Source organism: Myxocyprinus asiaticus, chromosome 45 (genome assembly GCF_019703515.2).
Source record: "Myxocyprinus asiaticus isolate MX2 ecotype Aquarium Trade chromosome 45, UBuf_Myxa_2, whole genome shotgun sequence".
NCBI classification, from domain to species: Eukaryota; Metazoa; Chordata; class Actinopteri; order Cypriniformes; family Catostomidae; genus Myxocyprinus; species Myxocyprinus asiaticus.
In genome coordinates this window covers 15,316,050-15,339,418 of record NC_059388.1, presented here as the reverse complement: position 1 = coordinate 15,339,418, position 23,369 = coordinate 15,316,050, and the positions used below count along the sequence as shown (strand labels likewise).

Here is a 23,369-nt window from a genome sequence, read left to right as displayed (position 1 = left end):
CATTAAAGTGATGTTTCTCTGCAGTGTATGAAAAACACACTCACACGCTTAACTGTGCACATACTCAATCACAGACACAGCACTGTCATGTCTTGTCATGTAGAAGAGAGTGTCAGAGGAAGACTGAAAGACATCTTGATAAGCACTCTAAAGATGTATAAATGTGGGAGCTTATGTAAAGGAATGCTTATATTGTTTAGATAAGTCTAAAGTTCAGAACAAAATTCAGGGTGGGTTTGTAGATGCAAGAGGATGTAATGATGGAGAACAGCACAAAAAAAAAAAATAAATAAATAAATGGACTTTGCTTTGTTTCTCGCTTGAAACACACACAGTAAGCTGATGGCTGTATTTTCCAGTGGATTAACGGCTACATGTTTAATTGATAGTTAACAAATGTTTATTGCGCAGTATTGAACTGCACCCATTTCCTGACAAGAATAGGGCCAGAGATCCTGCCAAACCTACAGTGGCTCACAGAGAGAGAGAGAGAGAGAGAGAAAGAGAGAGAGACTATGTATGTACCCCTGCATGGTTTACATTTAATAAATAAACATAGGCGTATAATATTCTAAAGAAGTGCAGACATAAATCTTTTTAGTGGTGTTTTTAAGGAAAGCATCACTATTACTATTACTCATACTTCAAGTTAGGGATCTATTTCAAATATTAAACTACAGACATCGTCCGTAGCAAATTATGTGGACTGTTGAGGAAAGGTGCACTAATTCTAACTAACTAAAGAATGCTTACTGGGTGAACAGCCTTCTTTAAATTCGGCAACAAATTATGATGTTCTTGTTCTGCTGAGGTGTTTGTTCAGTGATATTTCTCCAGTTCGAGCACATCCCTGACATTTTTTTCACCTACGAGGACTTGGCTAGTTGAAGAGCACTGATGATTGATGGTTTGGATGTGATGTTCTTTATTTATTTATTTTCAACTTACTTTAAAACTCATAGTATAAATGCTTTGTTCGTCCAGGGTGCTTTGGTGCATTCAGGAGAAAAACGTTTAGCTTCTTCCATTGTATACATTAGGGTTCAGTTTTCAAAGTAATCTAATTTTCGATTTTTCTTGTGGATGATAATTGGACGAAAATCTCAAAGACTAAAGGTCCCTCAAGAATATCATAGAGACTTGGAGGTGGGCTAGGTAAGCAATCACCTAGCAACCACCTAGAATACCCTAGCAACCGTATGGCATTGCCCTAGCAACCACCCACAAGACAAAAAGTAATAGCACACCTCTCCTTTACAAGCCATGCGATTTAAGGTGTAATTTGTGTCCGTAGCACAAATGGTGTGTGATGAGTTATGAGCCAAAATTTAATAAAAAGATAATCATAGATAGAATTCCCTCGCAAACACCACTAATAAAGTAGAAACATTAGCATAAAATCTTACCAAAAAAAGCTGTAGTGACAAACAAAATTGTGCAGAAAAATTATTAACTTATGTAGCCAACAGACAGTCATAAATCAGGGCATGTATGTGTGAGTACATTCTGTGAGTTAAGTAAGGTTGTTTGCAGGGAAGGTTCCAGCACAACGTCTGGTACAATCTTGTTTCATTTTCTGTGGTGCGTGTCTTTGACTCTAAGATATTAAAAGCCACAGAACAATATCAGACCTGTCAATCACAGAAGATGTTAAAGCTAGCTGCCCTGTGTCTACATGCACATGGATTAAAATAAGTCAATGACAGTAGTTCTCTCTCTCTCTCTCTCTCTCTCTCTCTCTCTCTCTCAGTTCCTATGGTTGGTACTGGTACAATAGGAAGAGATGTTATGACCATTAATATACCCTTCCTTGTATGGAATTGCCATATAAATCTCCCTGTATGCCCGTAGGAATCATAAACTATTATGAAATATTGAATTTGTTGTGGCTTTTCCATTTGTCTCAAACTGCAGATCTCCAAGGCAACCAGCATCGACGAGTGCTGTGGGGGTCCGGCGCTGTTAGGAGTGATGTTAGATCTGTGTTTTATTAAAATCCAAAACTGTTCAGATGATACACGTCACTGTGTGTGTGTGTGTGAGTGTGTGTGAGAGTGCGCTTACACAGTTTTCGGAGCACATATAGAATGTGCCAATATTGTGGGGACCATTTGAGGACAATGACCTACTCAATTATGTCTTAATGAAAATGTAAAAATACATAGAGGTTTGTGTGAGAGTTAGATTTGGGGTTAGGGGATAGAAAATATCATTAGCTCAGTATAAAAACAATAGAAGTCAATGAAAAGTTAGCACAATAACAGAAAAACAAATTTGTGTATGTGAGTGTCTCTGTGTGTGGACAATAAAAAGCGATATTTTTTTATCTTTCCACTCAACACACAGGACTCTGATCTCTAAAATCTCTGCTGGAGGCTGCGCATTGGGGAACCCAATCACACACACACTCATGAAGATTCACTAATCAAACTCTTTAATGGAATGATGGTGTTAAATTATGCCACCGAACCCCGTTGACACAGTGACTTAAGAGGGGTAGAACACCCACTAATGTCTGCATGAGTGCATGGGCAGGCAGACACACACACACACACACACACACACACACACACACACACACACACACACACACACGTTGGTGCAGCTATCCTTATGAGGACTCTCCATAGACAATGATTTTTATACTGTACGAACTATAGATTCTATCCCCTAACCCTACCCCTAAACCTAACCCTCACAGAAAACTTTCTGCATTTTTTTCTGCATTTTCAAAAAAAAAAAAAAAACATTATTTAATAAGTTTTTTTAAGCGATTTGAATTATGGGCACACTAGAAATGTCCTCATAAACCACATTTATAGCATAATACCTTTTTATTTACCAGTCTGCAACCAAAAAAAAAGTTCCTCATAAACCACCCAAACCCGCCCACACGCACATAAAACGTCATGGTTACTGATGTAACCTCCGTTCCCTGATGGAGGGAACGAGACGTTGGTGTCGATGTAGTGACACTAAGGGTCACTCTTGGGAGCCCGAGACACCTCTGGTCTTTGATAAAGATCGACTATCTCGACTATTTGCATGCCACTCCCCCGGACATATGGGTATAAAAGGAGCTGGTATGCAACCACTCATTCAGGTTTTATGCTGAGGAGCCGATATAAGGTCCGGCCATTTCAGCGGGTAGTTCAGCGTTGTGGCAGGAGGGACCAATGTCTCGTTCCCTCTATCAGGGAACGGAGGTTCCACAAGTAACCATGACGTTCCCTATCTGTCACTCACTCAACGTTGGTGTCGAAGTGGTGCCACTAGGTGTCCCTCTACAAAACGCCGCAAGGCTGAACTGTGTTACGTGACCTGGCGGTGTGTGGTTGGCAGACTTGCTGTATGCCTCATAGCCAGCACACCAGGTCGACACGTAACCTCCCCGACACAGTTATGAGTGTCGAACGGCCCTTTTTGGGGACAAGTCGACTACCCAAAGATAGAGACAGGCTTAACCCAGTCGTGGCCTCTTTTCCCCTTCTCTTTTTCCACTCCCTAAAAAAGAAGGGGGATTATCCGACTGGGCCGCCAGGTCTAGTCGGGGGTGTCCCTCCCAAGGGGAAGACACCGCAGAGACCACACCTTGCCCAAAGAGAGGGGGGGATATTTAAGTGGAAGAATACGTCACATGGTCTTTCCGACCATGTGGAGAGTCTTCAAGGTAGATCTTACCCAACGGGGGAGGAGTTACTACAAACATGGAGACTAGAAAGACGCAGTTTGCCAACAGGGAAACGAACTAGCAGAAGATATAGATCGCATGGGGTTAGCCTTACAGGGAACCGCCACATGCAGAGCACCTACCCCAGAACAGGGCTCTTAGTTAGCGCGTGTACTGGGCTGGCAGCGAGTCTCTCCGAAAACCGACTGCCACAGGGCTCGGAGGAAGTCAACCAGGGAACAAAGTTTGTGAACACTACTGGGAATTAATGAAGCACGTCTTCAGCTCAAAGGGAGGTGGAAGGCGCTATGTGCAAGCGATACACCCGGCCAGCTATCCCGGGCTTATCCGCTTGTGTTGCGTGCCACTCCCTGGGACGAAACCGGTTCCACCCGGAGGTTGTAGAACCTTGCACAGGTGTTGGGTGTTGCCCAGCCCGCTGCTCTACAAATGTCTGTTAGAGAGGCACCCCTGGCCAGGGCCCAGGGAGCCGTTAAACCCCTGGTAGAATGGGCTGGTAGCCCTACCGGGGGCGGCATGTCCTAGGCGACATATGCCATAGTTATGGCGTCAACGAGCCAGTGGGCGATCCTCTGCTTGAAGACAGTGCTTCCTTTCCGCTGTGCACCAAAGCAGACAAAGAGCTGCTCAGAGATTCTAAAGCTCTTCGTGCGATCCAAATAGATGCGTAAAGCGCGCACCGGACACAGCGACGACAGGGCTGGGTCTGCCTCCTCCTGGGGCAATGCTTGCAGGTTCACCACCTGGTCCCTAAAGGGGTGGTGGGAACCTTGGGCACCCGGTCAGGGTCTCAGGATCACATGAGAGTAACCTGGACCAGACTCCAGGCACGTTTCACTGACAGAGAACGCTAGCAGGTCACCTACCCTCTTGATGGAAGTGAGCGCAGTCAGGAGGGCAGTCTTCGAGGAGAGTGCCTTAAGCTCGGCTGACTGCAAAGGCTCAAAGGGGGCTCTCTGTAGACCCTGAAGAACTAAAGAGGTCCGATGAAGGAACGAGGCACGGTCTGGAGGGATTCAGCCTCCTGGCGCCCCTTAGAAACCTGATGATCAGGTCGTGCTTCCCTAAGGACTTACCGTCAACTGCGTCGTGGTGTGCTGCTATGGCAGCAATGTACACCTTCAAGGTGGAAGGAGACAGCCTCCCTTCCAACCTCTCTTGCAGGAAGGAAAGCACTGATCCGACTGCGCATCTCTGGGGGTCTTCCCGATGGGAAGAACACCACTTAGCGAACAGACGACACTTAAAGGCATACAGGCGCCTCGTAGAGGGGGCCCTAGCCTGAGTGTTCGTGTCTACCGCCGCAGGTGGGAGACAGCATAGGCCTTCTGCGTCCCGTCCAGGGGCCAGACATGGAGATTCCAGAGGTCTGGGCGTGGGTGCCAGATGGTGCCCCTTCCCTGAAAAAGACTGTCCTTCCTCAGGGGAATTCGCCAGGGGGGGAGCTGTCGCGAGGAGCGTGAGGTCCGAGCATCACGTCTGGGAGGGCCAGTAGGGTAATACCAGGACAACCTGCTCCTTGTCCTCCCTGACCTTGCACAGGGTCTGTGCAAGCAGGCTCACTGGGGGAAACGCATATTTGCGCATGCCAGGGGGCCAGCTGTGTGCCAGCGTGTCTATGCCGAGGGGGGCCCCAGTCAGGGCGTACCAGAGCGGGCAGTGGGGAGGATTCTTGGGAGGCAAACAGGTGCACCTGTGCCTGTTGAATCGACTCCAAATCAGCTGGACCACCTGAAGATGGAGTCTCCACTCTCTCCTGAGGGTAACCTGTTGTGACAGCGCGTCCGCTGTAGTGTTGAAGTTGCCCGGGATGTGAGTGGCTTGCAGCGACTTGATGTGCTGCTGACTCCGGAGGAGGAGACGGTGGGCGAGTTGTGACATACAACGAGAGCGCAAACCACCTTGGCGGTTGACATATGCTACCGTTGTCGTGTTGTCTGTCTGAACTAACACGTGCTTGCCCTGGATCAACAGCCGAAACCTCCGCAGGGCGAGCAGAATTGCCAACAACTTGAGGCAGTTGATGTGCCAATGCAGTCGCGGACCCGTCCAAAGGCCGGCGGCTGCATGCCCATTGCAAACTGCGGCCCAGCCCGTTTTGGAAGCGTCTGTCATGACCACAACGTGCCTGGGGACCAGTTCTAGAGGAACACCTGCCCGTAGGAACGAGAGGTCCGTCCAAGGGCTGAAAAGACGGTGACAGACCGACGTAATGGCCACGCGGTGTGGCCCGTGGCACCATGGCCGTCTCGGGACTCGAGTCTGGAGCCAGTGCTGAAGCGGCCTCATATGCATCAACCCGAGCGGGGTGGCCACCGCTGAGGATGCCATATGCCCCAAGTTTCAGTGGAACCGCTGTTCCCTGTTTGAACGCCTTCAAACAGGCCAGCACCGACTGGGCACGCTCATTCGTAAGGCGCGCCATCAAGGAGACTGAGTCCAACTCCAAACCGAGAAAAGAGATGCTCTGAACTGGGGGAGCTTGCTCTTTTCCCAGTTGACCTGAAGCCCTAGTCGGCTGAGGTGTGAGAGCACCAGGTCCCTGTGTGCGCACAACACGTCTCGAGAGTGAGCTACAATTAGCCAGTCGTCGAGATAGTTGAGAGCGCGAAATGCCCACCTCCCTTAATGGGGCAAGGGCAGCCTCTGAGACCTTCATAAAGACGCGAGGAGACAGGGACAGGCCGAAAGGGAGGACTTTGTACCGTATATGCCTGACCCTCGAACGCGAACCGCAGGAAGGGTCTGTGTCGAGGAAGAATAGAGGTGTGGAAGTACGCAACCTTCAGGTCTACCGCCTCGAACCAATCTTGATGCCGGACGCTCGCCAGAATGCGTTTTTGCGTCAGCATCTTGAATGGGAGTCTGTGTAAAGCCTAGTTCAGAACTCACAGGTCCAAGATTGGCCTCAACCCACCGCCTTTTTTCGGTACGATGAAGTAGGGGCTGAAAAACCCCTTCATCTTGGCTGGAGGGACAGGTTCTATCACGCCCTTCCGTAGGAGGGTAGCGATCTCCGCGCAGCGTAGCAGCATTTTCGTCTTCCACCAAGGTGAAGTGGACACAGCTGAACCTGGACGGATGCCTGACAAACTGAATCGCGCAGTCGAGTCGGACGGTCCGGACCAGCCCTCGCGACGGATTGGAAAGCGCAAGCCATGCGTCCAAGTTCCGCGCAAGGGGGACCAAAGGGACAACGTCATCGGACGTACCGGCAGGTGGGGCCTCGCGGCGGGGCGGAGCTCGAGGTGCCACACCACGTCGTGGCCGTGCTGAGAAGGATTTCGAAGCACTTACCTGGCTCCTTGTGACCACCCCCAGAACAGCCTGGGACAGGGGAGGAAGAGGCCTGTCCTCATGACCCGTGGAGACTGTCACATCGGGGGCGGATTTGTGCCACAGCTGTGCACTCAGGGGCGGGAGACCGCCGCTGGAGCGCCAGACCTGCCAAATAGAGTGATGGACGGTGGTCGTGATGACGGCCATACACACACTGGATACGTGACCCAGGGAACAAGGAAACCGCTCTTGCTGAGTTCTTGAGCACTGCAGCCACTTGGGCATGCAGCGCAATTAAATGCAAGAAGGTAACAAAAAGATGGAGATCTGCTTACCAGCTCCAGAGCAGCGGGTTTCGTTGTCCCTGGGTCACCCGTCTCAAGGGCGCTTTGAAGCCTTTCACGGGTTCTGGGCGGCCGCGAGACGGGTGGCGTCTGCTTCCTGCGGTGGGCTCCACGCCGGGGCCGGGCCGAAGGGGCGGGCTGCGGCGGAGCTGGTGCAGTCACCGCAGGGGGACGCCCTTGGCGATGAGTAGACAGGGTGTGGGATCTTGAGCCTCGCCGGGGCAGGATATGCCGGCTAGCATCCATCTACTGCTCTACCATCGAAAACTGCTGGGCAAAGTCCTCGACGGTGTCGCCAAATAGGCCCGCCTGGGAAATGGGGGCAGCAAGGAATCGTGTCTTGTCGGCCTCACCCATCTCGACCAGGTTGAGCCAAAGGTGGTGCTCCTGGACCACTAGTGTGGCTATCGTCCGCCCGAGAGACCGTTCCGTGATCTCCGTCGCTCGCAGAGCGAGGTCGGTCGCAGAGTGCAGTTCCTGCATCAATCCCGGGGCGGAACTACCCTCGTGCAGTTCCTTTAGCGCCTTAGCCGTCAGAGATGACGTAAACCTACAAGCCTTGGACGGGGGTTTTGGGCACCCGTGCCAGGTGGCGGTGCTCTGCGGGCACAGGTGCACTGCGAGCGCCTTTATCCACCGGGGGATTGCCGAATAGCCCTTGGCCGCCCCACCATCGAGGGTAGTGAGGGCAGAGAAGCTGAAAAGATCGGGACCGGGCAGTAAAAAGTGCCTCCCGTGACCTTGTCAGCTCTTCATGCACTTCTGGGAAGAAAGGAACGGGGGCGGGGCGTGGCTTTGAGTGGCGCCGCGAGCCCAGGAACCAATCACCGAGCCGCAAGGGTTCAGGGAAGAGCAGTGAGATCCACTCTAACCGACGCTCGCGGCTGCCCGGGAAAGCATGTCGTCACCTCTGCGTCAGCCTGTGACTGGGCAATCGACCCTGAAGGGAGGAGCCCAGCTGAGGCTTCCGACTGGACGAGCCCGCTCTCCGATGCTGCGCTCGAGAGCTCATCATTTTCACGGGCTCCGAATAAGAGGTCGAACTCGCCGTGAGACGAGCCGGCGGACTCACCCGGAAGCCCGATTGGGGCAGACGAGTGTGCTGGGGAATGGGAGGTCCGCGGGAGTATACCCGGCAGAGGCGGTCCCATTGGGGTCCCCAGTGCTAGCCGTGCTGGCCTCATACCCGTGGGTAAAAGGACTGAGGCGGGAGCCTCTGTGGTGGCTCGCTTTCTTACGAAGGCGAGCCGCGACCGCAACGTCGCCATGGACATATTCTCGCAATGAGAACATGACCATCCACGAACGCTGTCTCCGCGTGAGCAGTGCCCAGACACGAAAGACAGTGATCGTGACCGTTTGAAGGCGAGAGATAACGAGCGCAACCAGGAATAACACACAATCGGAAAAGCATCTTTAAAAAGACGTTCCGTGTGTGTGCTCTTTTAGAGAAATATATACTCTTTTAGAGGGGAAAAATGCTCTTTCAGAAAATATACTCTCTAGTTTTTCTGCCGAAGTGCCCAGGGGCATTCTCTGCAGTGCACCAGTGCAGAGGAGGGAGAAGCCGCTGAAATGTGCCGTCAGATCCAACAGAGGTGACTGAACAGTAGTATTCAGCTCAATGGGCATGACCGTTCGGCTCCGAAGAGAAAATCTGAATGAGTGGTTGCATACCAGCTCCTTTTATACCCGTATGTCCGGGGGAGTGGCATGCAAATACCACTCGCCAATTTTCATTGGCCTTTTATCAAAGACCAGAGATGTCTCGGGCTCCCAAGAGTGACCCCTAGTGTCACTACATCGACACCAACATCGAGTGAGTGACAGATTGGGAACTATTACTTCAGCAATATGGTGACTGGCATAAGTGTCCATCAGGTCAATTTATAGCTCCTGGACATTTAAAGCACTCTGCCAGAGACATTATAAGAAGGAAGTGAGTTACTCTCCCAAAAATGAATGGGAGAAATCACAACGCTCTACGTGGGGGCTGTTGAAAAGGAAGTCCCGCCTTTTTAAGTAAAATAGCCGACAACCTGGTTTGCCTTACTGGCAAAGGCATTATCAGAGCTTTTTGTTTAATAGCGCTGTACCAACCTGACAAATAAAAATTTTAACCTGATATGAGTTAAACAAAAAAACTGTTTTTTTCTGTCATTTATTTCATATAAGCTTGACAAACAGTTTTGAAAATTTTAGTCTTTCTTCATTCAAGAATATAGGAGCTGTACTTTTCAAATCATGCTGGAATTGATCATATTTACAAGATGAATGCACATGAATGCCGCCACAATGTTATAATTATCAGTGGGAAACTCGGTTGGTGGAGTGTTAATTCAATAATCATGGCAGAAGAAAACTGGTATTGTGTAATTTGTAATTGTAAACTTTTACTATACAATTTAGTTGTAGCTTGCCAGATTTAGTCAGGATAACAACTACATTTTCCATCAGTCTATGTGACAGTATTGTGAATCAGTTGATGTAATAAAGTATCAATCACAGACCTAGTGCACATACTTTAGTGAGACAGTGAGAAAGAGACAAAACAAAATCACTTGTAATTATTGCAGCCTTCAAACGCACCTGATATGTTCATGTTGTGCAATAAGCAAACTAAAAGAAATACACAATGAACAAAAGCTCAACAACATGACAAAAGCTCTTTTTTTCTGTTGTGCCAGTGAATAATAATAAGTGAATGTATCTGCATCACTTTTACATGACCTACTGTTTATGATTTATTAATGCATGGTATCTAACAAATAAGTAATACATTTGTATAAAACAAACCGTGAAGGATGTGTCATTAATTTTACATTACTGTAGTTGACTATATGATCTCGTACAGTATATAACAAATTATTATTATTGAAGCGCTGAAATTGCTTTCCATCATCTTTCATGTGGACACGCCCCTTCCAACGTCACAAGTCAGAAACTCGGGTATCATCCAAAAATTTGAATTAGCCACTGGTATATGCAAATTAGCTTGTTCATTTATGTGCTCGGAACTCGAAATTACAATATCCGACTCCACTTGAAGGCCGCATATGATTTCCGAACTTGTAAAGTGAGAACTTCACAGACTTGAGGCCAGCATGACTTGAACACTACTGTTTTTTATAGACAAGTTGTCCCTAGTGCTGCAAATGAAATATTGTAATATTTAATACTGACATCACTGACAGAAACACAGTTAAACTCCATAGGTTTCTGAATGCAGCCCCAGGGTTATTATGCCCTGAGTTCCACCTACACTGCACGAAACAGAAAACAACATGACTGTATCTTGTAGCTGAGAGGCCTGAGCGAATCACAGAGCAGAAATCTCACTCATCTCTCTCCTGAGTTAAAAAACACCACATCAATACAGCGTGCACTAACCGCAGCTGGATATAAATACACCACCTTTGGTAACCCAAAGTCTCTATCTACCTATTTTTCCGTATCTCTCTTATCTACAGTAGGAAAACGATAGAAATTCATATCATCATATCAAGGCATGTCATCAAAGAAATTACAATGCATTCCTCACTCAGTTGTAGTTGCCACAGCAACAATACAATGGACATTATAAAGCTAATAAATAGTGAGGAGGAGGAGGAGGAGAAAGATGAAAAAAGAGATGGGGCGAACGAAAGAATGAAAATGTGTGATCTATTCCTGGAGTCGCAGAGAGAGGACTTCAATGCCTTTACTGTGATTTCTGCTTTGATCCACAGCTTCTATCAAAACAGCACAAGGAATTCATGATTTTGGCCTCTCTGCGGAGAGAGAAAATGTGATTTTAGCAACAGCGCTTTTTCTTTACTTTGTGTGCCAGCAGAATTAAATAAAGGTGCTATCAAAGAAATGCACAGCAAGATACCATGCTGATAGCCAAAAAAACCTCTCTCCATTTTAGGAGAGAAGGCAAGACGCTAGCAAAGTACTCAAGACCAAATCAAAGAACGAAAGTATACATCATCACTCACTGGAACCTTTTACCAAGTCTTACCTAGCCAGTCTTTTGACTATATATGACAAAAGGTCAAAAGGTCTAGTCCACATTTCTGCTTATTCTGACAAAGACTTGCCCACTTCAGGCTAATTTACACTTACTGGGCGAACAGGCTTTGCTTAGTTCACCTACAAATGATGACGTAATGCAGTGACGTTTTTGTTCTGCCAAGGTGTTCCTTTGGTGAGATTTCTCCTGTTTGCATACATCTCTGAAATTCTTGACCCAAGAGAACTTGGCTGGACGAAGAGCGCTGATGATTAGGAAGAGTCCTGGTTGTTCCAAACGTCTTCCATTTATGAATTATGGAGGCCACTGTGCTCTTGGGAACCTTTAATGCAGCTGCATTTTTTGTAGCCTTTCCCAGATCTGTGCCTCGACACAATCCTGTCTCTGAGCTCTGCATGCAGTTCCTTTGACATCATGGCTTGGTTTTTGCTGTGATATGCATTTTCAGCTGTGAGACCTAATATAGATGTGTGTGCCTTTCTAAATCATGTCCAATCAATTGAATTTGCCACAGATGGACTCCAATCAAAGTGTAGAAACATCTCAAAGATGATCCAGAGAAATGGGATGCACCTGAGCTAAATTTCAAGTGCCATAGCAAAGGGTCTGAATACTTATTTCAATGTGATATACATTTATTCATTTAATTTTTTTTAATTATAAATTTGCAAAGTTATCAAAAATCTGGTTTTATTTTGTCATTATGGGGTATGGAGTGTAGATTGATGTGATTTTTTTTTTTTTTTAAAAGCATTTTAGCATAAGTGAAAAAATGAAGGGGTCTGAATACTTTCTGAATGCACTGTACTTGAAGTCGCTAGTCTCTGTAATATGAAGTCACTAATGGGTGTTTCTACTACTGTCGCTCTAACGTTATTGGTTGCATGTCTGACCATATCTTTAGAAAATCTGATCACAGATATCATGAGACATATTGCCAGTAAAACGAAGATATCGCTCTAATTTGACAAGGAATAATTTTTCTTGTCCCTAATAATGATCATTCTGCAGGGGAGAGTGTTTTTATTCGAACTGCAGCAGTGCTCATTGCATCATATTATGAATTGTTCATCTATTAAAGATGAACAATGTATCAAATGTACAAATATAACTCACTCAGACCACCGACAATTTCCTTTCCATGCGTATTTTTTTTTTATTATGTCCATGTTTGTGGTTACGCCATTATCTCACAGGAGACGGATGACATGAGCTCCACTGACACAGTTTTCACTCCTATTTGTTGTCGCACCTCATTTGCATAAAGTTAAACTTTTCTCAACTTTCTAAAGTCCCTGGACACACCCACATCTAGTCACCAGAGGTCGTTGTCGTTGTGTTGCTGGAAGTCACCAGCTCTCATTGAAAATGAATGGGATCAAGTCACTGCATGTGTCAAAACAAAAGATTTGGTTCTACTAACCTGACAAACTGAAAAATCCAGTTGTTGTATGAACTTGTAACACGACTTTTCTACCATAAAACACCATGATATGCCACCATGCGAAGTCCCGCTAAGGTGGGACACAGGACAAGTGTATTAATGCAGACCGTCAGGGAGCCACCATCAAAAAGAAGAGGACCCCTCGATTTTAAAAGCCCCCTGTTTGACTGGAGAATGACTGAGATGAAAAGGTCCTTTGCAGAGTAGAGGTCTGGCAAAGGGAGATATAAACTCCCCTGTAGAGGCTGTGAATTTTTTGTATGCTACAGCAAATTTCTTTCTCTATTAGCAGTGCGATATTGTGGATAATGTTGGCTTTTGTATGATGAATTGCTTATGTTCCTCATTTTGTAAGTCGCTTTGGATAAAAGCATTTGCTAAATGACTAAATGTAAAATGTAAATGTCTACCCATCACCTTTATCCTCCCTTAAGAGATAGGTTATCTTTTACAGAGGGAATGGTGTGTAATGTGGCCAGAGAGAGTTGTGTAATGAACAGGCCAAATGAGGCTTTGTTAAAGGGTTGTCAGATCCTCCTGACAGACATCCACAGGTGAAGAGGATTTCAGGAGTGACAGAGATAAAAGTAATGACACCCGTTGAGACCTATAAAAGTGACTGAGTTTAAAAAAAGGACAGAAAAGTTTGACAGCTTGAAGAAAGTTAAAAAATAAAAAGCATTCTACAAAAGTAGAATAAAGTCTGAAATAAAAACCAGTTGGCAAGAGTGACAAAACAGCAACTCTTATAATAAGACCACAAGTTAGTGTTGCTTGATAAGGCAATCACAAAGCAACATGCTAAAAAGTACGGCAATTAATTGTCTGTTTTAGGGCTTTCACGATTAATTGTCATACAAACCGTCATAATTTTTTTATAGGTTATCGTGATTAATCGTAGATTTTGAAAGTGTTTGAATTTGACTCTGTACATACTTTAATAATTCATCAATGTTTTATTAACATTTTCTAAACAAAGTATTCTACATTATAAAGATAGAAATGCACTAAAATAGCACCTATTCAAGTAACATTAAACGTTTCCCAAATTCAAAGTGGGAGGCTAAATAATTGAAAGAACTAGTCCCCATTGTATTCATTGCAATGGGCATTAAATCTCTTAAATCCTCATCCTCCACAATATTTATCGAGGCTGTTCACTTTGCTACAGAGATTGTATGCACCTGAGGAACCTTAACAACCACATAGCAACACTCTTGCAACCACCCAGAGCACCCTTGCAATCACATAGCAACATGCCAAAAACCGTTCAGAACACCTAAAGAATCACATACAGTAGCAACACCCTGGCAACTCCCTTGGCTCAAGGACCAAAGTTTTGCACAGACTTTGTTTTTTTGAGGGGGGTTTTTCTTCGAAAATTTAAATATCTAGTTTCTCAGTCTCAGTTTCTCGGTTTCTTTCTCCCCCCTCTTTTATCAGAACACATGCATCAGTGGACCAGGGTGCCAGACAAGCATGTGTGCAGCATTAATGACAGAAAAACGCATATGGCGCAGCGCTATATCAGCAGCATCACCATGACTCCCTCACATCAGCACCAGGAATGACATCGCCATGGTAACAGCATCAACTGCCCACTCGGCCAGCAGTGCTGTGGGTGGACGCTGAGGAAATGACAGTCAGGAAGTGGCAGCCTTGGCAACAAACTCAGCTGTGCCAAAACACTGACGTCTGCTAAGTTGGTGTGTTTGCAACAGGCCTTGTTTAGTTTGCTCTCTGAATACTGAAGCAGACTGGGGACATTCCCACCTACAACTCAGAGGTACACGTTTATGTGCGCTGAGCAGTTGAACGGCACTTTAGAATGCTGTTGATGCCATTAAAAGGTGGTTTCATGGGCAAATTAGTCACACTTTTACAGAAGAGCTGCAGAAAGCAGCAGGAATCACTTTGGTGTTGGCAAAAGCACTCTGAGCCAATCAAGAGGGAGGTCTCCTGCTTAAATTAGCATGTCTGTTTGGGATAAGTACTGGGGGTTACACAGATGGTGATACCATTGACTGGAATGCCCATGGAGACACCATCTACTGCATGTGAATTGAATGTATATCTCAAAGCGATCACTTTTTGTTAAGAGATGCTCAGCTGATGTCCCAACCTTGGGGAGCATTTCTAAAATTGTCATGACCCAGTCTGACAATAACATAGCTACTCATAGTAAAGAAAAATAATTCTTTTTTAGAGATGTCCCGATACCATTTTTTTGAGAACGAGTACGAGTATCGATACTTTATTTTAGTACTCACCGATACCGAGTCCGATACCTGTTTTGTTTCTGAACTCCATATCAGCAGTTTATTTGAATTTTATCACCAATATTTTTGTTTATATAAATAAATTAAAACTTAAATCAAATGAAAGCATTACAATAAATTTTCAACATGATATTGTATTATTTTTATCAAATGAAGTGATTTTATACAGAACCTCACAGCATAATCTGAAATACAACATTGGAGTTATTTTTGTCAAATAAAGTGCTGCATAATAGAGCATCATGTGAGTTATTGCTTAAATATAATACAGTTACTATTGATTTATTATTATTATTATTATTAGTAGTAGTAGTAGTAGTATAACAGTGAATATTACATAACTATACAGTAGTGATCTATTTCTGTCATACTTTTTTCATTTAAATTGAGCTTTTATTTTGGTGAAGCTTTTATTTTGAAGTGTTTCTGTGTTATGACCAAGGAGCTCTGACATAATGACAGCAGATTCCCAATCTGAAGAATCCGGTCACTACATGAATCACAGTGATTATTAAACCACAAAAGACTACTATTTAAATACTGTAAAAAAAAATATGTAGTCTGTATACATATGACTTGTGCTAAAAAGTGCATTAGCGCTCTGCCTGCTGTCATCTGCTACAAACAGAGCATGCGATGCTCATGATAGTGTTTTCCACGTATGAGTCAAGGATCTCTTAAAGGTATGAGCAGTTTGTGTCTCTATGCCTGCACAACACCAACTCCACACATTCACGAGCACTCACATTTAAAACGCTGCACGTGCAAACTATCTATTTATTTAATTGAATCACAGCTTTTGCTGTTAAATAATCTCACTAGGTCATGATGTGATTTTAATTTGTGTGCTGAATGTTTACGTAATGGCATTCATATGTCAGATGGTATCAGTTTTTGGTATCGAAGCATTTTTACGAGAAAGAGTACCAGTACATGAGTGCGGTATTGGACCCGATTCCTATACCAGTATCGTTATCGGGACATCACTAATCTTTTAATATTTCAATTGTTTTAACAGCAATGAGATTAATTGAGATAACACTTTACTTACGTGTCCTCCTCAGATTTTTTCCACCTGAGAAAAAGACCCTAGTAATCTTACATGTGCCTCTCTAAAGTTTCAGAATAGATCTCAATAATGTGCTTGGATTAATGAGATTGTAGGCAGAATTTTAGCCTCTGTCACCATTCCTTTTACTGTTTGGAAAAAATATGCAATGAATGTGAATAGCTTGAACATTCTGTCTAACATCATTGTTTGTGTTCCATGGAAGAAAAAAGGCAACATGAGGGTGTTAATAATAACAGAATTTTAATTTTATGGGGGGAACGATCCCTTTAATTTGATTGGTTGATCAGAATATTGTTCCAGGTCCTGGAACAATACTGGAACATGTTCTACTTGGCAAAAACACACTAAGGGTTTACATTTACTCTCCAGACCAACCGGATTAAAGGAACCACCAAAGAAAGAAATGAGGGTCATACCAGTGAGTCCGTAGTCTTCTGCAGATCCCGTAGAGCAGTTTGCCGGGCTGATGGGAGGGCTGGCGGGTGGGCTGGTGCTGAAGCTAGCGTAGCCGAGCGAGGAGCTGACCTCAGAGGGTTCGCCGCTGTGGTTCTGCACGGGTTTCTGGACGTCCTGTGACGAGGACAGCGAGGTTCGTTGCTTGGGCTATGAGAGAAGACAAAAACTTTCAACGTTAAACTTAGTCCATTAAAGAGAAAACTTGATAGATTAGCCTGGATAATACAGTCTCCTGCAAAAGACCCTTGACTAATGCTATCTAAATTGTAATGTAGAATTTGAAGTTAAATGAAATGACAAAATTGGTTCTGAGGTGCCGTAGCTCACACCAATACTGAAGATATGCAACATATGCAATTACTGCCTGCTGTAGCCATCTAAGAGATAGTGTATCAAACTGTGAATAAGGGCGAACATGCATAAATGTGGAGTTTAAAATGAAACTACAGATAATTAAGAGCAGGGGACTGTGTGTGGTCTTATTTCACTGAATAAATCGTTGTTCCTGTTTACCAAAAATGCTTCCAAGTTTCTGTATAATGGAAAAGAGTTGGAGTTAGCAGGATGGGCTAGGCTGCTTTAAGCAGGTTTTCAGCAGGCTCTAACTATGAGCAATAATAATAGTGATTCTTGCCAAGCAAACACCATGATAATGATTTCTGCAAAGACATCCATTCAATGCATTCAAATGGACTATGCAATTTGTCTGCAGGAGAGAAGAAAGTTTTGAAAAAGCCAGTAAGTAGGAGGTGGAATGGATGTGCAATACATTGTTGCTCAGTGAGAGGGAGAGACAGAGCGAGACAGAGAGAGAAATCAACAAAAAAAAAAAATGACTATGTGCAGAGTCAAGCAGTTGTGTAACCACAGGAAGCCTTATATAAGCATCATTTCAACTTCACAGGTGTCCGAGATGCCAAATTAATTAATTTGAGTGATAACATTTTAAGTGTGCTTGCTTTAGAATGACACAATTTCACACAGTTACTGCACTTGGCAGAAACATGGTCCCACTTGAAGACAGATGAAAAAAATACAGAAAGGAAAAAATAACAGTTAGAAAGAGAGAGAGAGAAGAAATAAAGTGAAGAAATTGCTTTAAGAATGAACCAAAGAGATCCAAGTAAAAACATCAGAGACTGAGAATAAGAGCAAATATAATTGCTCTGCAAAAATTACTTTCTAACCAGTATTTTTTTTTTCTTGTTTTCCAGGAAAAATATCTTTAAAAAAAAAAAAAAAAAAAGAGAAAAAAAAAAAAAACTATCAGAATACACACGAGCCAAAACATTATGACCTCTCACAGGTGAAGCGAATAACATAGATCATCTCCTAACAAGGCCACATGTCAAGGTCTGGGTAGATTAGATAGTAAGCGAACAATCAGTTCTCGTAGTCAACTCTTTGAATGCAGGAGAAATGGGCAGGAGTAAAGACCTGAACGACTTTGACAAGGGTCAAATTGTTATGGCCAGGTGACTGGGTCAGAGCATCTCTGAAATGGCAAGGCTTGTGGGGTGCTCCCGTTCAACAGTGGTGAGTACCTACCGACTGTGGTCAGAGGAGGGACAAACCACAAACCGGCGACAGGGTGTTGGGTGCCCAAGGCTCACCAGGATGCACTCTGGGAAGACGACAAGCCAGTGGAGGGAGTGTGATGCTCTTGGCAATGTTCAGCTGGGAAACCCTGTGTCCGGCCATTCATGTGGATGTCAATTTGACACGTGCCACCTACCTAAACATCACTGCAGGCCAGGTACACCCCTTCATGGCAATGGAATTCCCTGATGGCAGTGGCCACTTTCAGCAGGATAATGCACCCTGCCACACTGCACACGTTGTTCAGGAATGGTTTGAGGAACATGATGAGGAGTTCAATGTTTTGCCCTGGCCTCCAAATTCCCCAGATCTCAATCCGATTGAGCATCTGTGGGATGTGCTGGACCAACAAGTCCGATCCACAGCGGCTCCAACTCACAACTTACAGGACTTGAAGGATCTGCTGCTAATGTCTTGGTGCCAGATACCACAAACAGATATTAGGCAGGTGGTCATCATGTTTTGGCTCATAAGTGTATATCTTGAATTAAATGTCCTTTTCTTATCCCATTGGCAAACAGTTTTTCTTGTTTTAAGCATAAACCTCACCACCTTTCACTGTCTCTCTCTCACACAACACACATACACAGAAGTACAGTACCACCTGTTCACACTACAAGTCTCAAAGATGCTTTTGTGTCTCACAGGCCTTTCATAAACTAGCTGAGACATGGTATTGAAAAATTTGTACAACTTTTCTTACTAGAAGCATGCATGCTTTTCTTTAAAACAAACTTTCCAAAATTAATAACTGGCTTTTCAACACTGGTGAAAAATATTACGTAATGATTCAAATGGAATTTAATCAATAGACAGGATTAACCTCTTTTTTCAGGATTACAACTTTTGATCAACAAATTTCTGTTACTTTTATAGTTGTTAGAGATTACTGAACAAGGATTTTTACATTTTGTAGAGATTACGAATCACAAATAGATGATGAAATATTTTAGAGCTGGACAAAACTAAAAAAATAACAGTGACATCACTGTCTAATTTTTTGTCTGGATCAAAATACATTAAAAATGCAATTAACACAAAACACTTACTTGAATACACCTCTAATATGATGAACATGCTTTCAATTTCAAAGTCATTTTGATATTTTTTACTGGGGGTGTCTAAAAATGTCAACCTGTCCGGAGACAGTAAAAAATAAAATAAAACAAAATAACTCATTAAAAGCTATAATCATTGTTGAAAAAAAAAAAAAGATCAATGTTTTATTATAATTCCTTGAAAGAAAAAAAAAAACAGTGAAACAATTTTGTTTTAAAATATTATCCAAAAAAAAAAAAAATGTTGTCCACCAAATCAAATTCAAACCAACATGGCAGGTAGTCATTCTGTTGTTATGTGACAAAAACAAACAAAAACACAATCCAAAGGAGACCCTCATGACTGTGTGTAAAATTAAAAAAAAGAATATCAGATATTTTGACATTTTATGAAAAGGCAGCATTTTGTTCAGGTCAAATGGAGTAACCCTAAGAAAACTTCTTGATATTCATTACTTAAACATTTATCTTAAAAAAAAAAAAACCTTGAAAAAACATATTTGAAAACTTTCTTGGAGTTAATGATTAAGTTGTGTATTTAAGGAGCATGGAATATATTTTAACACCTTTTAATTGATGATTACACCACTTGACATTTTAATAATTTGTCATAATAATTTTTCAAAAATGTATGAAACCAGTATAGACACAAATTTATATTTACTACATTCCCGCACTTGATACATGTGTTTTAATCTAGATTTTTTAAATATTCTTCTTTTTTTTTTCTATCTTGAGCCACTTTTTTTGTCAATGACCCATATTCACCACAAAAAAATTCTAGAAAACCACACAGAGAAATGTGGTAAGTGTGCTTGTGTGTGTGTGTTTTCGCATGTACATTTGACTGTATGCACATCTGCCTCAGTTTTGCCCAAAAAAGCACATTCAGGCAGCTTTAATTTTGTTGTCAAACACACCTTGTCTCAGAACAGTTGTTAATGAACCTGTTACTCTAACACACATATCTACTGTCTCTCACCATGATGGCTGTATTACTGCTAATGACTCTGTCATGGCAGACTTTAGTTCAATTACAAGAATATATATATATGCCTGTTTATCAAAAACACACACATGCTCTCCTCTAATGATGCTCTACATCACTCTATCTTTGGGTCACACACACACTGTGACTGATTCACCCCGCGCACTCCTCACCTAGGTCGAGACCAAATGAGAGGAACAGGATCTACACCTGGTTAAAGCGTGCATAAGTGAATGTGTGTCTTCACGTTAACTGCGCCCTCATTACCATACATTATTCAGCAGGCAAGCGCAGTGTGAGAAATTGTGCGCTAATTTATGAATGCTAATTATGATAATTTCAGTGGGCTCTGAGTTGGCGGGGCAATAAATGCCACTAACGCGGCTGTTTCGCCTCCCAGAGGGGCATTTAGCACATTCAGGAAGGCAGCTCACATTCAGCTCAAATCTAATTCAGAACTGATTTTTTAATGCTCATCTGTGTTAGGAATTACACTCGCTTTGACTGACAGAGAGTGTTGGCTACATACTCTGTAAAAGGATCCCAGGGTGAATCTCATGGTGTCAAGAACATGTCTGGGTCATATTTCACCACAAAATCAATTGAAAAACATTCATTTTGGATGAAGAAAATGAAGCCTATTTTAGGACCACTGAAGGAATATTCCGGTCAGTACAAGTTAAACTCAATCGACAGCATATGCGGCTTAATATTGATTACCACAAAAATGAGTGACTCATTAAAAATTAGTGTTTGGGGGGCCTGGGTAGCTCAGCGAGTAAAGACGCTGACTACCACCCCTGGAGTCGTGAGTTCGAATCCAAGGCATGCTGAGTGACTCCAACCAGGTCTCCTAAGCAACCAAATTGGCCTGGTTGCTAGGGAGGGTAAAGTCACATGGGGTAACCTCCTCGTGGTCACTATAATGTGGTTCTCGCTCTCGGTGGGGCGCGTGGTGAGTTGTGCGTGGATGCCGCACTATTTCTCCACGGTAACACGCTCAATAAGCCACGTGATAAGATGCGCGGACTGACGGTCTCAGACGCGGAGGCAACTGAGATTCGTCTTCCGTCACCCAGATTGAGACGATTACGCCACCACGAGGACCTAGAGCACACTGGGAATTGGGCTTCCAAACTGGGGAGAAAAATCAAAACAAAAAAAAAAAATTTGTGTTTAGTAAAAAAGCAGCTTTCATCACTAGATGTAAGCATTATACATGTTTACATTATTTTAGTGTAATAAAATGGCTTACAGGATTTCCTGGCGTTACGTTGTCATGGCAATGAAGTAGTAATATTTGATATAACTTTACACAGATAAGGTTAGTAAGTGATTTCATTACACTAAAATTAATTAAACACCTATAAGTTTGAAATGGTTAGTATTTTAACATTTATTGACTGGCCCCATTCACTTCCATTGTAAGCACCTTACTGTAACTGCATTTTTGCGTATTTTTTATTTTTTTTAAATAAACAAGGGATGAGTCTAAATAATTTTTTTGTGGTCATCAACATTATATCACATATGCTGTCAATTGAGCTTAACTTATATTGAACCCAGAACATTCCTTTTTTTGCATTGTGCCATTATTTGCATAACAATTAAGCACTCCACCTTGTTGTCAATTCCGTAATGTGAAAGCCTTATTCTCATAATGTAAAAAATATTGATATGTATAGCTCATATAGCTCAACTGCTAGCAATGCCAAGGTCATGGGTTTGATTCCCAGAAAATCTACATTCTGATAAGATATATAACTTGAATTCACTTTACAGTAAGTCACTTTGAATAAAAGTGTCTGCTAAATAATAATAATAAAAAAATAAAGTATTTATAAATCATGGTAGTATTTGTATTACTGAATTTATAGCTTAAGTATGTAACTTTTTTGGTGTTAAATACTTAGTTTATCTGTTTGTTCGATCAACTGCAGAAAGAGTGTGTGTTTACATTTACATTTAGTCATTTAGCACAGTGGTTCTCAACCTTTTTGGCTCCAGAGCCCCCCACTGTCAAAGAAAATATTTGAAGGCCCCTCTCGCCCGAAACTAGACGTGTCTGATTAAAATAATTAATCTTGGATAATTTTTGATTCTAGAAGTTTCAGAAAGAGTCTGTTTATAATTTGTGGGCATACATCTTAAAGTATTTTTTAGCATTTTAATTAAGTTGGATTATTTTAATTATTTTAATATTTCTTTTTTTAAATCAATTTTAAGTCATCTTGAGGCCCCCTTGGAAGTGTGCTGAGGCCTCCTAGTGGGTCCTGGCCCGCTGGTTGAGAACCACTGATTTAGCAGATGCTTTTATCCAAAGCGACTTACTATACAAATGCACAGCAAGTAATTTGTCGAACAAAAGTCAACAATTTCTGCAGAAACGCACTCCCAGGTTCTCAAAGTGGTTGAAGCTGTATAGAAGCTAGCATAGAACAAAGAGGCAGACTTTTTTTGTGTGCGTGCATTTAGTGTGGACTGGTTAAGTGCTCTCTAAACAGATGTGTATTCAGCTGGTTTTTGAATGTTGAGATTGTTTCAGCAGATCTTGTGAAGTTTGGAAGCTCATTCCACTACAGAGGAACAGACAAAGTGATAAATCCTGAAATAGACTTTGTGCCTCTATGCGACGGGACCACCAGGCGGTGCTTGTTCATTCACCGCAGAGAGCGAGTTGGGACATAGACCTGGAGGAGTGAATTGACGTAAGAGGGTACTGTTCCACAGGCTGTCCTGAAGGCCAGAGTCAAAGCCTTGAATTTGATGTGGGCAGGTACAGGTAACGAGTGGAGACAAATCAATGAGCCCTCTTTGGCTGCCAGAGACTATTTAGCAGAGTCCGGCAACTTCTACTAAAATGAATGGGAGAAACTGGAATGCCCAATGGCAGCCAACAGTTAGCAGATATAGAAAGGAAGTCCCACCTTACAGGTAAAGAGCCAATCACCTTTTAGATACAGACATCGCCTGTCAATCAACTAGAGACACACATGTGCATTAGCTATACAAGCTGGGAAAATTTTGTTTTTTAGCATAATCTGAGGTAAAGAAGCACAATTTCAGATACCAGTCTTGTCTGATTTTACTGCTGAAATACGTTCTTTGATTGTAATCTTGACCAACCATTTTGGAGATTTCGGT

At 43.1% G+C, this 23,369-nt stretch overlaps 1 protein-coding gene across 6 annotated transcripts in view; it reads right to left on the bottom strand.

Moving 5' to 3' along the window:
• anks1b (ankyrin repeat and sterile alpha motif domain containing 1B) overlaps positions 1-23,369 on the bottom strand; it is a 240,466-nt gene that overhangs the window by 80,244 nt on the left and 136,853 nt on the right. For all 6 annotated transcript variants that reach the window (XM_051687944.1, XM_051687947.1, XM_051687950.1 and 3 more), the window contains one exon: positions 16,541-16,727. In XM_051687944.1, the coding sequence (XP_051543904.1) occupies positions 16,541-16,727 (187 nt within the window). The remainder of the gene's footprint in view (positions 1-16,540; positions 16,728-23,369) is intronic.